Below are 15,628 nucleotides of genomic sequence, written 5' to 3'. Positions count from 1 at the left end.
TCACAAATGATTGAAAATGGCTTGCGCTCCCTTTGATGATGCAATGTTAATGGCTCAACAAACATGCCGGTTTTTGGTTTCCGAAGAAAAGTGATGTTTTGGAGATGTGAAGATTCCACCCAATGCCAGCAGTATATAATATTTACAAAAATGTTAGGGGTGTTCTCACTTTTGCGAGATGCTGTAAATGACAGTGATTCTCAAAGTGTGGTACACGGGCTCTCGCGAGTGGTACACGAAAGAATCACTGCCCGAGTACAGTTCAGTTGTATTTAACATTTTACATTATATACTATGTAATAATAATATCTGTATAAAAACTGTATATCTATAGTAATAATACTATCATAGTATTACTATACATATACAGTTTTCATTTTTAATAACTGTTTTCAAATTTTCATTTAGTTACAAACTTGAACTTTTACATACATTTTTTTAATTGAATCATTATTTAAGTTTGACAACCACTGGACTGTATAATAATATTTAAAAAGTCAATTGATAAAGCATTGTGTTTTGTTTCAAAGAGAATTTTTGTTTTTTCCGTTTGTAGTTTTTGGCGGATGAGTTTGATGTTTAGACATGTGACTCAACCAAGGATAAAGTTTATTCGTGATCTAAATCACTGAGGACATGACTAATTGCTGCTGAAGGGAATGTTATTTGGTTGGTTGGTTGGTTGATTGGTTGGTTGGCCAGGACACGTCCTCACACATTTCTTCCTGCTCAGCCTTCTCTGCCTTATTTGGTCAATGTCAACGCTAACAATGTCCACATTCCTGCTGGGGCCTTCAAGACCTTCTAGATAGAACATCTCCAGGAAATTCCTCTTCTTGGGTTTCTAGAGCGCAGGAAGCCAGACGGAATGTTGAGCTGAGACAGCATACTACAGGATTTCACCAAAGACACCCCTCCAAAAAATAAAAGAAATAAAGAAATCATCAACACGCCCCGCCAACTTTGAGTGGGTGCCAACCGCATAAATATAAATACTTTTTTTTCTCGAGAATAATATTTATGTAACGTTATCGTTCTGTTTTGAGAAACTACAGAGTCGACTGCGACATGAGAGCCAAGAGCAAGGACATTAAACTCATTTTTGTCGCGGGCCACATCGTAGTTCTGGTTTCCCTCAGCAGGCCGGGATGTCTGTGAACATCACAGAAATGTATAATCACCTCATCATACTTATTAAAAAATAAGCATGGTATGGATTTGTATATACAAGCATTAAAAGAACTTGTCACTAACTACAGTATAAAAGGCACAATACAACAATTTTTTCTTTCTTTCTTTTTTTTTTTTTTTGATGCTTCCAAAGCCTTTGCCAAACTGTTTATGAAGCTGCAAGAGCGAGGCGTGCCTCCATATTTCATAAGAATTGTGCTTTATTGGTAGTCACACCAGACCATCCAGGTTACATGGGCCAAAACCCTGTCAACCGCATTCCCTTTAACTAATGGAGCCAGACAAGGTGGAATATTGTCACCTATCCTTTTTAACCTGTATATTGATGGTGTATCTAAATAATTAGAGGTGTGTAAGACTGGATGTACGGTGGGAAATCAGCATATTTATCATTTAATGTGTGCTGATGACACATTATAGTACTGCTTTGCAGCAACTGAAAACAGCGATAACTAATAACGTCATCTAGCCATGCATTTTCAATACTGCTTATCCTGTTCAGGGTTGCAGGATGCTGGAGCCTATCCCAGCTGACTTCGGGTGAAAGGCAGACTACACCCTGAACTGGTCGCCTGTCAGTGGCAGGCCACATATAGAGACAGACAACCATTTACATTCACACCGTCACTGAGTGGGAATTGAACCCTCACTACCTGCACTGAACTCATGACAGCCAATACCTTAAGTACACAACTGTTGTTCAACTTATGTTAAGATGCTGATAATGAAGAAAATTTGCTAATTTCAAAAATATATTCTGCCAAAAAGAAAGGAACAACTCCTTTTAGCGAGAAACATGAAGTGAACCCCTGTGTAAACGTGTATTCACAAGAATTTGGGGGAACCTATCCTCAGTTATTTGCTGAAAAACTCACCTATACGTAAAACCCTGTCTAATACAAAAGTAATGTTTCGGCACCATCTTGTGGCAAATGAAATTAGACAATTATTATTATTATTATTATTGTCATTATTATTATATATTTTTATAGTGCCTTTCAAGGGACAGAAGGATGCTTGGCGCTTTTATGAATTTTATACTAAGTGATGTCACCCCCTGCTGTATGGGAGGCACCTCCCTACCAAGGTTATAATAGTTTGGGATTTTTCATGAGCTTTAGTTTTTACTTTTTGTTTTAAAAAAAATCAGTTTTAATCATTTTTTTTGAGTGTGTTTGTTAGTTTTAAAGTTATTTTTTAAATGTAGTTTTAGTTTTTCTAATAACAGAGTGTTGTTGCCAGGTGCAAGATTAAAAGTTGCTGTGTAATAATAATAAGAAATACCATTTTAAAAAATGATTCCGTTAGGACAGATGACCAACCATCCACAACTCAAATATCTCCTCCCTTGCTCGCCGTTGTCCACATTTTTGTACGCGCGCAAACCAATGTTTACCGAAACTTCCAAGCATGAATTGACAGAACACCGGCATGTTTCTGTAGACACCGTTACTCCTAACATTAGCTAGTGACATCATTTGATTTGACAAGATGTAGCTCAATCATTGTAAAAGACAGGATACGGGGATATCGTAATACATGTCGTGTAGTGTTGCCAGTGACGGTCCAAGACACGGCAGGATTTTACGGCAGTAGTTTCACATATTCCCATCGTGAGAGACCAAGGTTGTTTGATCCAGGCATTAAGGAGAGGGAGTCATCTGCAACACTAGAGCCTAGAGAGTCAACAAATGACTTAACCACGATATAAAAGCCTAGAGCAGGGGTGGGAAAACGTTTGTGCTCAAAGGCCACCTTTGATATTTAAAACGGACCAGATGGGACAGGTCATTTGTAGATAAGGTAGAAGCTTAAAAATACAAAAAATGTATAGATATTAGACAAAAATACAAAACATGTATAGACATTATTCATTTGAATTTAAAATATATTTTTTTTCTAATGAAATAAATTATAATAAATTACCAAATTATTTAACAAAGTTAACACAAAAATGTTATGTATTTATATTTATTTCTAATATTTTGAACTAACATAAATTATTTTTTTTTAAATATAATTAGTTTAACAGATACATGTAAAATTATATAATCTACTAATATGATATTGTATCACAATAAATTAACAAATGATTTAATAATAAACAATTTTTTTAATGTATATGTGAAATTGTCTGTTTTACGAATCTTGATGAGAATGTAAAGTATGTGTAATGAATTGGTGCCGTTCATATCATTAAGAATAATGAAAATAACTTTTCTATTATTGCAAATGTAGGACTAAAGCGGAAAAAGGGCAGTGGTCGTATTATCGTCAAGTAGAAGGTCGTGTGCGTGTGCTCGTTTGCGTGTGTGTGGTCTGTTTACATTTGACACACGAAACATTTAAGCGTGTGCGTCATTTTCTTTTTGTGTGTTTGAAAAGTTTCATCTGGTCATCATGAAAAAGGTTAAAGTGATGTGTTGTCATATGGGCTTGTCTTCTTCTACTTCCCTTATTTGACAGGACGTAGAAGAAGTTGACTAACAGCTGACATTAGGTACGAACAAATATGTTTTTAAAACAATAATAATAACTTTGTATAAAGCGCATTTCAAGGGACACAAGAACACACGCTTAACGCTTTTAATATTTTTTATAGTAAGTAATGTCGCCCCCTGCTGTACGGGAGGCACCTTGATACCATTATGCATGTGAGTGTCGAACACTCCGAGGGGCGGGGCCCACTTTCTTTCTTTTTTTTTTTTTTTAATCCCCACAATGCAGCCAGTCCCCGCCCAGCCCGAGAGCGAGACGGTGTCCCCTGTTTGGTGGAAAGGGGGGCGAATAGGGACGCCCGACAAGGAAACGATAAGGGGGGCAACCCGGGGAGCAGTCACGGGGCATGAGAGGGGAGCCCCCGTGCCAAGCAGCCATCCAGCCAGCCAGAGAGGCCCGGCCCCAGCAGCACTGCCATGAGCCGAGTGAAAAAAAAGTGTTTTTTGTTTTTTCTCCCACTTGGAGCGAGGGAAAGACTGCACACTGGTCTACTAGAAGAGATGCAGCACAATGACGAGCCAAAAGAAGAGGCAGAGAAGGTCCTCAACTAAGCTCCAGTAATAGTCGTCGTTTCCACGGAGAAGAGAGACTATACGTCTGTTTGTATTGCTGTATGTTCTGTTTGTATGCGCCAGGTGTGTTCATGTAGCAGTTATTTGAAGGTTTATAATACTGTAAAATCTATGCTCATTTCTGTTAGCCTGTCTCTGGCATTTTGCAATGTTTAAAGGCTTTCTTTGGATGAAATTATATGGTTTGGTTAAACATTTTGGAGGTTTAAATATACCATGATTAATTCTCTTGAGTTTTATGTGTGAATATTAAGGTAAACTTCATCTGGGAGTGACAAAAAAATGCTTGAAGCAAGCACGCTTTGTCTCCTATTTGGAGAATTGCGCAAGCAAGAGAGTCTTCTTCTTTTCCCCCAGCTGACGTCATACAATAGGCTCCCAGTTCTTGACAGCAAGAGAGTGAAAACAGGCACTAAGCGATACTTTAAAAAGTGTGTTTTAAGAGGTTTAAATATGTTTAAAAAGACTGGGAGGGGTACAACTATATTAAAAAAAACAGATGGCCTCTGTATACATCACCTATCGAGGGAATGTCTAGAATGAATAGTTAAAATGTGTAAGTAACATTTTTAAAACAGTTATTTTCGTAATAAAATAATGAGGCGTTCTAGTTTTATACTTTTTTTATGTGAATTTAATTAGAATTGAAGCAGTATGGGAAATAGATTAATGGATAATGAACCAATTATTTAATGCAATCAAAAATAGATTATATATTTTTTACACTCAGTCAATTAACCAACCATTAATGCAACAAATTTTACTGGCCTCTTGATCATGTAAACTGATCAGTGGGCCAAATTAATACGTGGCCCCCGGGCCATAGACCCTGACGTAGTGGATGTAAATGTAAAACGTGCATATCGTGTATATAAAACTTAAACATGTACAAGTGAAAACATATGAGCTGCACCAGCAAGAATTTAGTGGCTGTTGCCTCAAACTATGGAAGATCATTTGAGACAAATGCTGGCAAAAGATCAAATGTATTCTTAAACGCTCATTCTCTTTTTTTCAATACTGTCATTTTGTCCAATTCTGGTCCTCTTACATCACATCATTGAAGCACTAAGAGTCTTCTACATGATAAAACAAAGTGCAATTAAAAAATATTAGTTATAGTAATTTAAGTAGAGCATTAGAATCAGAAAGACTTTTTCAACGGCCATTTTTATAGTCACACAACATTGATGCAGCAAATGAAAAGATGCCAAACACGGTGATTAAAAAGTCCAACTCAGAAACATTTGCAGACGTGTGGGGGTCTGTGGGACAGGGCGCCGTGGCACAACCCCCCACACCCCACCCCCTCCACCACCATACATCCTTCTGGTTCCACTTGCACTTAATATGCTTTTGCCATCAACAAAGGTTTTCATTTTCATATTTATATAAACCACATTTCAAGTGGTCGGAACTTGAAAGAATCTTCCTGCTCATATTTCCTTAGAAACATTCCATCCATCATCGTGTGCGCTCACATGGATGTTATTCATTTCAATGTTTTTGTCTTGAAAGTTTCGTAGTAAAAATAATTAATAACATTTGTTTGATCACAATCATGAAATAACTCAAAATGTCTTTAAAACATTTACCCAGTACACATGAGAAGCACCTGACAGGCTTTCCTCATTACATTCAGTTCAATTATGACCTTTATCATCGTCATCATCAATATGATCATCATCGTCAAACTCCAACACACACACGTACACAAAACGCTAATGTCATGCACATACAAAAGAGAGGAGAGAGACACTTACAAGTCACAGCTCGGACGTCCACTGCACGCCAAATTCTGCGATAAAACGGCCTTGTAGGGTGGTGCAGCCTGGGTCCTGGTGGACACACCCCCCCCCCCCACCCCCACCCCACCCCCGCAAGACCACCCCTTCCTACACACACACACACACGCACACACACACACGTAAAAGAGTGAAGAAGAAAAGTATTTTCGTATTTGCACAACTTCATTAAATGAAATTAAAGCTGCAAGCATGAAGGGGCCCTCACAGCCCCATTTATCCCCAAGGTCATCAAACTTTACATGGCGTACGCAAAAGCTAAAAATAAAAACAGCTTCATAATATAGCGTTAGACATCTGTTTACCTGTTTCCAATTGAGGCTCATTTGGACGAATTCCATAATAGTTTATTCAAGTCGAGCTCCGGAATTTCCCCCCAAAAGGCTGCTTCGGACCAGAATGGGGGACTTCCTGTTCAATTATAGGCATGGATCCTTGACACTTTTTCGTGCCTCCTGCTATGACAAATATGTCCACTCAATTTTGTGTCCATTTGTGAAAGTAGTGTTCGTGGCAGAATTTTGTTAACTTTCCAGGCGGCACTACTGAGGGAATTTTTTTTTTTTTTTTTTTTGCGTCTTGTTATTATAGACATGCCCTCCCAATATTGTCCCCATCTGTGAAACTAGTGTGGGTAGCTTTTTTTTTTTTTTTACTTTCTTCTACTGCTTGCAAAAATGGCCCCCTGCACCCTCCCCCCCACCAAAAAAAAAAAAAAAAAAGGTTCTCAGGCATGTTGAGAGCCCCCCAAAAGACCGTTCTCTCATTCACTCATTGACTTGTCGAAAGGATAAACACAATGATTACAAAAGGGGCTTCACACTGCCTGCTGCTCGGAGCCAGAATCAAACAACGAATGCTGTTGCGAGAGTTGCAGCCCCGTGCACACCCGTGCTTGTCAGGGCGGATGTTTTCTTGGATATGTGGTGTAAATTTAGTAGCATTAAGACAAAATCTCCAGGACCAATTCATTTTTGACGGACCCTTCGAAATGGCCAAATTGACTCTAAAGTGGTCGTTTCAAACCAACATGGCAAACTTCCTGTGTCTTTTTGGACGTGGGTTCTTGAGACATTTTTGTGTGTCTACTCATGATAGACATATCCTACCAAATTTCGTACTGTTAAGTCAAACTGACTTTGTGAGATGGATTTTTACAAAATTATTGAACCAGTTTTTGGGGTACATACCTGGAAACCTTATCAAACATTCGTCAGGAGGAGATTTTGAATACAATGAATCCCATCTTTATTGCCGTTCATAGTTTGCACCCCTGGTATATTAGTCTGTCTATGCGTTTTACATTATATGTTGGCATTAAGCCGGTGGACTTTCATTATATGGAAAAATGGCAAATTATTTGGACACAAAAAGTGTCTGAGAGAAAAAAGTCAAAATGTCACTTTTATGGTTTTTATGTGTCAGTTTTACAGTAAACATTGAACTGGAAGCGATAAATAAACAACTTGAACTTGCATCTTATTTGGAGAACTGTTTGAATGAGAGTGACAGCAGGTGCAAAGGAATACTTTAAAAAGTTTCTCTTCAAAACTTTAAGTGTTTAATACGTTTAAATGTGTTTAATGTGTGTCGGCGGGGTAAGATGGAAAATATTTCGATAATGGTCTCTCTATATCATGGATTTTCACCTACAACAAACGTTCACTGTAAGTGGGAACTCCTCAAAAAGGCAAATTATTTGGAGACATATTCCTCCCTAAGAGAAAAAGCCAAAAGTTAATTTGTTCAACCTGTCTACATAAACTTTAATCGCAGACTCAACATGTACCAGTCACCACCTGCGCCCTCTTTATCCCTAACAGCATCATCATCATCATCTTCTTCATTCCTTCACACCCACCCAAAAGCACGCACACAGAGCCACGCCCCCCTCCACACACCGCCGCCAAGTCGGGGCCGTTTGCGTCACTCGTTTCCACTTTACGGCAGCGTGAGAAGCGCACCCGAACATGTGAAGGAAAACCTCGGAAGCAAATAAAAGGAAAGAAAACGAAAAGGAAGATTCCAAGTGAGTTAGCGTTTCACATTCAGTGCGAGCACACAAGTTATCTCGTTCCCGAGCGTGGCTGTGATGTTGCTTTGGGCACAACCGAGTAGAATTACAAGGAAGCCTTTTGAAATCTACTAGCTAACCAGTTCGTGTACGTTTGCAACGCAGTGGCCACTTGAAGTAGCTTAGTCGTCACCTCGTCTACGTTATTAACCTGCTAGCCAGACAAAAAAAAGTCTCAATTATTATGCCGTCAATTTTGCATTTACTTTATGAAACGACTCAATCCAAACCATTTCCAGCAACAAAGGCACCAAATTGTTGAAAAGGTAATCTCAAGACACACCAACAAGTTAAACATTCATTATGTAGCTTCTGCGAGCTAGTGGAAGGACATTTATTTTGCTGTTGCTGCCGAAGATTGGTGAACAAAGATACAGGTGCATTATTTGTATTAAATAAATACTTTTTAATCAATTAACAGTAAGGATAGACCGATTATCAGGCTGAAATCTGTGCCGATTTTTGACGCCGTTGATGCATATCGGCACCTGCCCTTTTATATATCTGGCGGACAATAAAAAAATACATTTAAAACTGGCTAAAATTCAGGGAACTGTTTATATCCATCAATTTTTTTCCGCTTAGCCCTGCACTTTTTGTTTTTGTTCACAACTAAAAACTAAAAAAATAAGCGAAAGCTTAACATTTCAGTTGTATTTAAATTTGCGAAAATGATTTACTGCAGAAAACTATAGGGAGATTTTTTTTGGTTTATCTATGGGAGCTCCCTGCACTTTTTGTTAGAATTTTAAAACCAAGAGATACATGTTGTCTAAGATAACACATTTGAAAAAAACTTGAACATGTTGCCAATCTTAGAAGCTATTTAATAAAAGTAGTTTACAGGCGTTTTAACTAAGTGTTGGAGTTTGTATTCAAAATTTTAATATCAGTATTTTATCTTTGACTGCAAATGAGTATCTCCTGCAAATATTGGTTATTAGCCTCCTTGAGTACTAATCATTGGTATTGGCCCTGAAAAAAAAACATCGGTCCATCTCTAATTAAGATATATAGCAAGATAGAGAGTACCTGTCAACAAAAGTGTTTTGATGTTCACTGTGTGTTGTGTGTGTGTGTGCGCGCAGATGGAGAACTACAGTAAGGTTCGTAGTGTGGAGCATCCGTCCGTATGTCCGTTCAACCCGGCCGCCGACACACCGGAGGTGCGCGTCAAAGACGGCAGCAAGATCCGCAACCTGCTGCGCTACGCCCTAAGCCGCATGGAGGCCAAACCCCGGGCGGCGAAGGGCGGAGGAGCTGAAGGTGAGGTCGACGAGGGTCCGCCGGCCCGCCCCCTCTGCCGCCAGCTGGTGTTCACGGCGAGCGGCAAGGGCGTGTCGAAAGCCATCACTTGCGCTGAGCTGATGAAGCGGCGGGTCCGGGGCCTCCATCAGCTCACCTCGCTGGCCAGCGCCACGCTGACGGACGTGTGGGATCCCCTGGAGGTGGCCGTCGGCCTTGACAGCCTCACCGTCAGCAGGAAGCTGCCTGTCATCTGGATCCTCCTCTCCAAGGACCCTCTGGACCAAAGCATTCCCGGTTACCAGGCCCCCGGACGCTGCAACAACCTTTGGACTCTCGATGAAAAAGAGGAGGGGGGAGCACACAAGAGGAAGAGAGGTGGGGGCGGGGGTGGCAGAGGAAGGGGCGGAGGGCGTCACACAGGACGTTCCCGAGACTTCAAAGCACCCAGTTGATGATAAAAAAAAAAAAAACAGCAAAAAGGGTGGAAATTTTCCATGGGAAGTAAAGTTCGGGAATTCTGGGGAATACAGTGGTACCTTGACTTAAACTTAGCCCAACTTAGCAGTTGTTTGAGCTGTGAGCAGTGGTTTGGTGTGTTTTCTTGGGGCAAAATTAGACTTACAAGTGAGCTTCAGTCAGTCCGCCCCTAGATGGCGACAGCGAACTAGTCAAAATCCTGCCACCATCACTTTGTCATTGAATAGTGCAGCTACTACAAAATTGGGTTGCAACTCTTAGTTTGTGTTAGCAAGATTATAAATACTTATTAGACAGGCCAAAGTTGCACTAATTGAAAAGCAGTGCATTGCTGTCGTCTTGTGGCATCTACTCTATAGGCAATTATAAAAATTTTAGAAAGGGTGTCAGTTACTTGTAGATCTTCGCTATTTGAGGCAGAGTACAGTCCCTAAAATATGTATTCATTACAGTGACCGCATAAACACTATAGGAGAAATTCTTTAATTTTTTTTATTCGAAAATAGAAATGGATAGTTATTTTAACAATTTTTTACACCTCCCATCAGACTGGAAAAGCAGCATTTCGTGACAGTCATGGTAACATCATGTGACTCTCGTTACCATCTCTTGTTACTGTTGCGACTAGGCTTTGATTTGTGGTTCCATTACAGTGTGATTACTTTTAAGTGTATATTGGTCAATTATGTTTACAGTGAACCTTGTGAGGATAAGCGGCTCAGAAAATGGATGGATGGATGTATTACATGTGAATACATATTTATTAGTGTGACCCCGCAACCACTGCTAAAGCAAACCAAAGCAAATGTATTTATATAGCGCATTTCATACACAATGTAACTCAATGTGCTTTACATGATTAATAACATTTAAAAACAAAAGAAAAAAAACTGATTATAAACATTTAAAACAAAGAGAACAAATAAAAATTCAATTAAATCAGCAAAAAAATCAGCATACAGTGCAAGAAAATATTTAAAAGTGGAAATGCTCCAAAAAGCATGGGGGGGGGGGGGAAGAAGAAGAAGAATTTTTAACCTGGACTTAAAAACATGCACACTTAGGGCTGACGTCACTTCTGTTGGCAACTTCCATTTGTGTGCAGCATAATAGCTAAATGCTGCTTCACCATGTTTGCGTTGGACTCTGTGCTCCACTATTTGACCCGAGTCTGTCGATCTCAGAGCCCTACTGGGTTTATACTCCATTAGCATTTCATTCATGTATTCAGGACCTAAAACGTTTAGTGATTTATAGACCAGTAGCAGAACTTTAAAATCTATTCTAAAGCTGACTGGAAGCCAGTGTAAAGACTTGAGAATTGGAGTAATATGCTCTGACCTCTTTGTTCTGGTCAGAACCTGAGCTGCAGCATTCTGAAAGAGCTGCAGCTGTTTAATGCTCTTTTTAGGGAGTCCAGTCAGAAGACCATTACAATAGTCAAGTCTACATGAGATAAAAGCATGGATGAGCTTCTCCTGGTCTGCTTGACACATGCAAGCCTTCACTCTGGATATATTCTTCAGATGGTAGAAGGCAGTTTTAGTAATTGATTTTATATGACTGTTGAAATTCAGGTCAGAATCTATCAGAACACCAAGGTTTCGGACTTGGTCTTTGGTTTTTAAAGTGAGTGACTCCAGGTATTTACTAACAGCAGTCCTCTTAATTGCAAAAACAATTCTTTTGTTGTGGTTTCATTGAAGAAAATTTTGTCTCATCCAGTTATTTGTCTGTTTTAGACAGTGACACAACACCTCAATTGAACTGTAGTAATCTGGAGACACTGCTAATTAAGTCAGAAATTTTTAGCAAAAAATAAAAAGACACTAAATTAAAATTCATGTTAATGCCATGTAACTGTCATGTATTAATATTACACGTAATAGTGCATATTATGTACTATGTGTAAATAAGTTACCATACTGTAGCATATGGTTACATGGTGAAATAATGTAACAGCATAACAAATTGTCTTCAAAAGATAAGACATTGTAACCTGTAGTAACAGTATGGTACTTTGTTACCATGTTACTACTATAGGTTACAATGTGTTACACTGTTAGGATCCTGTTACACTATATTCCTGTCGCATTAGAGCAGTGATTCCCAACTTCTGTGGAGCCCAAAAATGTCACAAAAACTGCATAACACAGGTCAGTTAAGTACCTTCTGCCATCTAGTGGAAGAACATGTAATTGCTCTTCCTGCCGCTATACGTCGATATGAACAAAGATACTGTACATTATTTGAAGTAACTAAATCCTTTTCAGACCAGTAAGTAGATGGATTGATAGATATAGTACATGTGTTGAAAGATATTTTATTCATACTGTGGGGGGAAATTAAATTGTCACGTTCACTCATTTAACCTCATGCGAAGTAAACACAAATACAAAGAGCAAGCATTGAGGAAGAATCAGCTTTTTATTTGATTTTTTAAAGTTATTATTATTATTTTTTACACTAATCTTAACAAGAAAGACAACCGTGACGTGTCTCGAGTCTTGTAACTAGTGGTCCAGATTTATGTGCATACAACCCCCCCCCCCCCCCCCCCTCCTTGCCAAAACCTTGGTTGTCAGTTTAACAGTCTTGTGGGTTACAAGTACCACTAGTGGTAGGCGAGCTCCCTTAAGTGGTACTTTAAAGGGTCAACTTAGTAAATGTTTAAACTACATAATGTTACATACAGTAGGTACGGAAAGTATTCAGACCCCCTTCAAATTTTCACTCTTTGTTATTGATTGGACTTGATTAGGAAAGCCACACACCTGTCTATATAAGACCTTACAGCTCACAGTGCATTTCAGAGCAAATAGAATCATGAGGTCAAAGGAACTGCCTGAAGAGCTCAGAGACAGAATTGTGGCAAGGCACAGATGTGGCCAAGGTTACAAAAAAAAATCAGCTGCACTTAAGGTTCCTAAAAGCACAGTGGCCGCCATCATCCTTAAATGGAAGACGTTTGGAACGACCAGAACCCTTCCGAGAGCTGGCCATCCGGCCAAACTGAGTAATCGGGGGAGAAGAGCCTTGGTGAAAGAGGTAAAGAAGAACCCAAAGATCACTGTGGCTGAGCTCCAGAGATGCAGTCGGAAGATGGGAGAAAGTTCCTAGAAAGTTGACCATCACTGCAGCCCTCCACCAGTCGGGGCTTTATGGCAGAGTGGCCCGACGGGAGCCTGGCTCTCCTCAGTGCAAGACACATGAAACCCTGCATGGAGTTTGCGTTTAAAAAAAAAAAAAAAAAAAAAAAAAAAACACCTGAAGGACTCAAGATGGTGAGAAATTAGATTATCTGGTCTGATCAGACTAAGATTGAATTTTTGGGCCTTAATTCTAAGCGGTATGTGTGGTGAAAACCAGGCAGTGCTCATCACCTGTCCAATACAGTCCCAACAATGAAGCATGGTGGTAGCAGCATCATGCTGTGGGGGTCTTTTTCAGCTGCAGGGACAGGACGACTGGTTGCAATCGAAGGAAAGATGAATGCGGCCAAGTACAGGGATATCCTGGATGAAAAGCTTCTCCAGAGTGCTCAGGACCTCAGACTGGGCCAAAGGTTCACCTTCCAACAAGACAATGACCCTAAGCAAACAGTTACAATAACAAAGGAGTGGCTTCAGAACAACTTTGTGACTGTTCTTGAATGGCCCAGCGAGAGCCCCGACTTAAACCCAATTGAACATCTCTGGAGAGACCTGAAAATGGCTCTCCACCAACGTTCACCATCCAACCTGACAGAACTGGAGAGGATCTGCAAGGAAGAATGGCAGAGGATCCCCAAATCCAGGTGTGAAAAACTTGTTGCATCATTCCCAAAAATACTCATGGCTGTATTAGCTCAAAAGGATGCTTCTACTAAATACTGAGCAAAGGGTCTGAATACTTATGGCTGTGTGATATCTTTCTTTTTAATAAATCTGAAAAAAAATTCAACAATTCCGTTTTTTCTGTCAATATGGGGTGCTGTGTGTACAATTAATGAGGAAACAATGATTTTAGCAAATGGTGGCAATATAACAAAGAGTGAAAACATTTAAGGGGGTCTGAATACTTTTTGTACCCTTGTACATTAGCTTAAACTTTTTTTTTAATCTAGTCTAAAGTACATTTCTTAAATACAGTTGAATTGTATTTAACCCTTAGGTTAAAAAACATTAGCATTTAATCATTTCAAAATGTTTGTTTTCAAACATTTATTTAGATATAATTTCTATTTAACTTGTATGTGCAATACATTTTGATGGAAGCATTTTTGTAAGCAGTTTTTTATTTTTATTTTCCTATATTTAAGCACAATGTTAGCACTTTTGCTGTCTTGCAACCGTGCTTGCTTGGAACAATCACTGAAATAATTGTTATATGAAAATAAACTGAACAATTGCACATTGGTTATTTTCCTTCTTCTTAGTCTATTTACATTAGATTTTTTAAAATTATTTGTATTACTTTTCTTTAGTACCATTATGTTTCATGTTGCATCAACAGACCGAGAAAATGCCCAGTTGTGATAATGAACGTACCTTTCACTGACACGAGCAATAAACCGATTTGACATATATATTGAAAATGACTATCTTCATTACTTTGGCCCTAACAACCCTAAACAAGTAATATTTGGTTTAGACAAGAATTCATAGGAAATGTTCCCAAAAACATTTCAATGGTAACTGAAAATAAACGTTTACACCTCCCATACTATTAAAATGTGATCATATCTTTGTAATAATATGGAGGTATTATAAAAGGAAAATGGGTGAAAAAATTATGTGAAGTCAGGAATTAAATGAATGCATATGTCACAATTAGGGTTGAGTTTATTGACAGACACACACACAAAAAAGAAAGTTTTATACATTTGATGATGTATATGAATGTACGGACTGCACTAATAGCCGGGTAATTAGGGTGGCCGAGAAGTATTTTTACAACGCGATGTAAAAATCCTTCAAAACATTTCACAAACGCCGAAACGGTGCGAATTTACTATCTTTTTTTGTTAAACACATTTATGTCGAAAAATGTGAAGAACTCATGTGTTGTACATTTTATTTTCATTTTAAAAAAGTATTTCGTTTTTGATTTTACTTTTTCTCATGCTCTTCGGCCGCCGTAGAAAGCCTCCAATACATTTTAGTGACTCGTGGGAGCCTTGTAGTATTTTTACAGTTTTACGAGCTGCTAAAAGTCATCTTCAAGTGTGAGTGGCGAGGGCACATTTCCCACGGTCACACATACGCACGCGTATATCCTTGCTTTGAAGTGCAAAGGAAGACGACTCGAGTGGGTGACGAGAACGAGGCGAACCCTTTTACAGCGTTTACGCACGCTTATTTGTGATTGCTGCTTCCGCCATTTTGGAGCCGCCACGTTGCTTGGTATCGTATGAATTAATTTTTATTTTATTTTAGTTATTCAAACAATACACGAAATTGTAAAAACGTATGGTGTGTGGTGTGATTTTATATGAGTCAATAAATTCGCCTTAATTAAAAAAAATAGTAATGAAATTGTAAAAGTGTAGTTTGTGTTATATTGGTCATCATTTTATAGGAGTTAATAAATTTGTCTTGATTTTTTTAAAGTACGAAATGACGTGATACGTCCCCTGTGGGGCATAGGACATAATTTTTCATATGTTTTATTAACTTAGTAGAGGAAATTGGAAAAGCGTGGTGTGTCTGAGCACCATTTTTATGAGAAAATTAGTCTTAGTTTTATAAAAGGAAACCACGTGATGCTCCTTTCAAGGGCAC

The 15,628-nt window shown here is 38.8% G+C and overlaps 2 protein-coding genes across 3 annotated transcripts in view; one reads left to right on the top strand and one right to left on the bottom strand.

Moving 5' to 3' along the window:
- Nucleotides 1-6,087, bottom strand: part of col6a4a (collagen, type VI, alpha 4a) — a 42,693-nt gene extending 36,606 nt beyond the window's left edge. For both annotated transcript variants that reach the window (XM_061674648.1, XM_061674650.1), the window contains exon 1: nt 6,026-6,087. The gene's annotated coding sequence lies outside the window, so the exon portion shown is untranslated. The remainder of the gene's footprint in view (nt 1-6,025) is intronic.
- Nucleotides 6,088-8,005: 1,918 nt separating this feature from the next.
- On the top strand, nt 8,006-14,413 carry rpp25l (ribonuclease P/MRP 25 subunit-like). Its single transcript, XM_061675705.1, has 2 exons — nt 8,006-8,096; nt 9,230-14,413. The coding sequence occupies exon 2, from the start codon at nt 9,230-9,232 to the stop codon at nt 9,839-9,841; it is 612 nt and encodes a 203-aa protein (XP_061531689.1). The 5' UTR covers nt 8,006-8,096; the 3' UTR covers nt 9,842-14,413.
- Nucleotides 14,414-15,628: the final 1,215 nt, after the last annotated feature.

This window comes from Phycodurus eques, chromosome 4 (genome assembly GCF_024500275.1).
Source record: "Phycodurus eques isolate BA_2022a chromosome 4, UOR_Pequ_1.1, whole genome shotgun sequence".
NCBI lineage: Eukaryota > Metazoa > Chordata > Actinopteri > Syngnathiformes > Syngnathidae > Phycodurus > Phycodurus eques.
The sequence above is the reverse complement of the archived record's forward strand: the minus strand, read 5'-3'. Positions and strand labels throughout refer to the sequence as shown.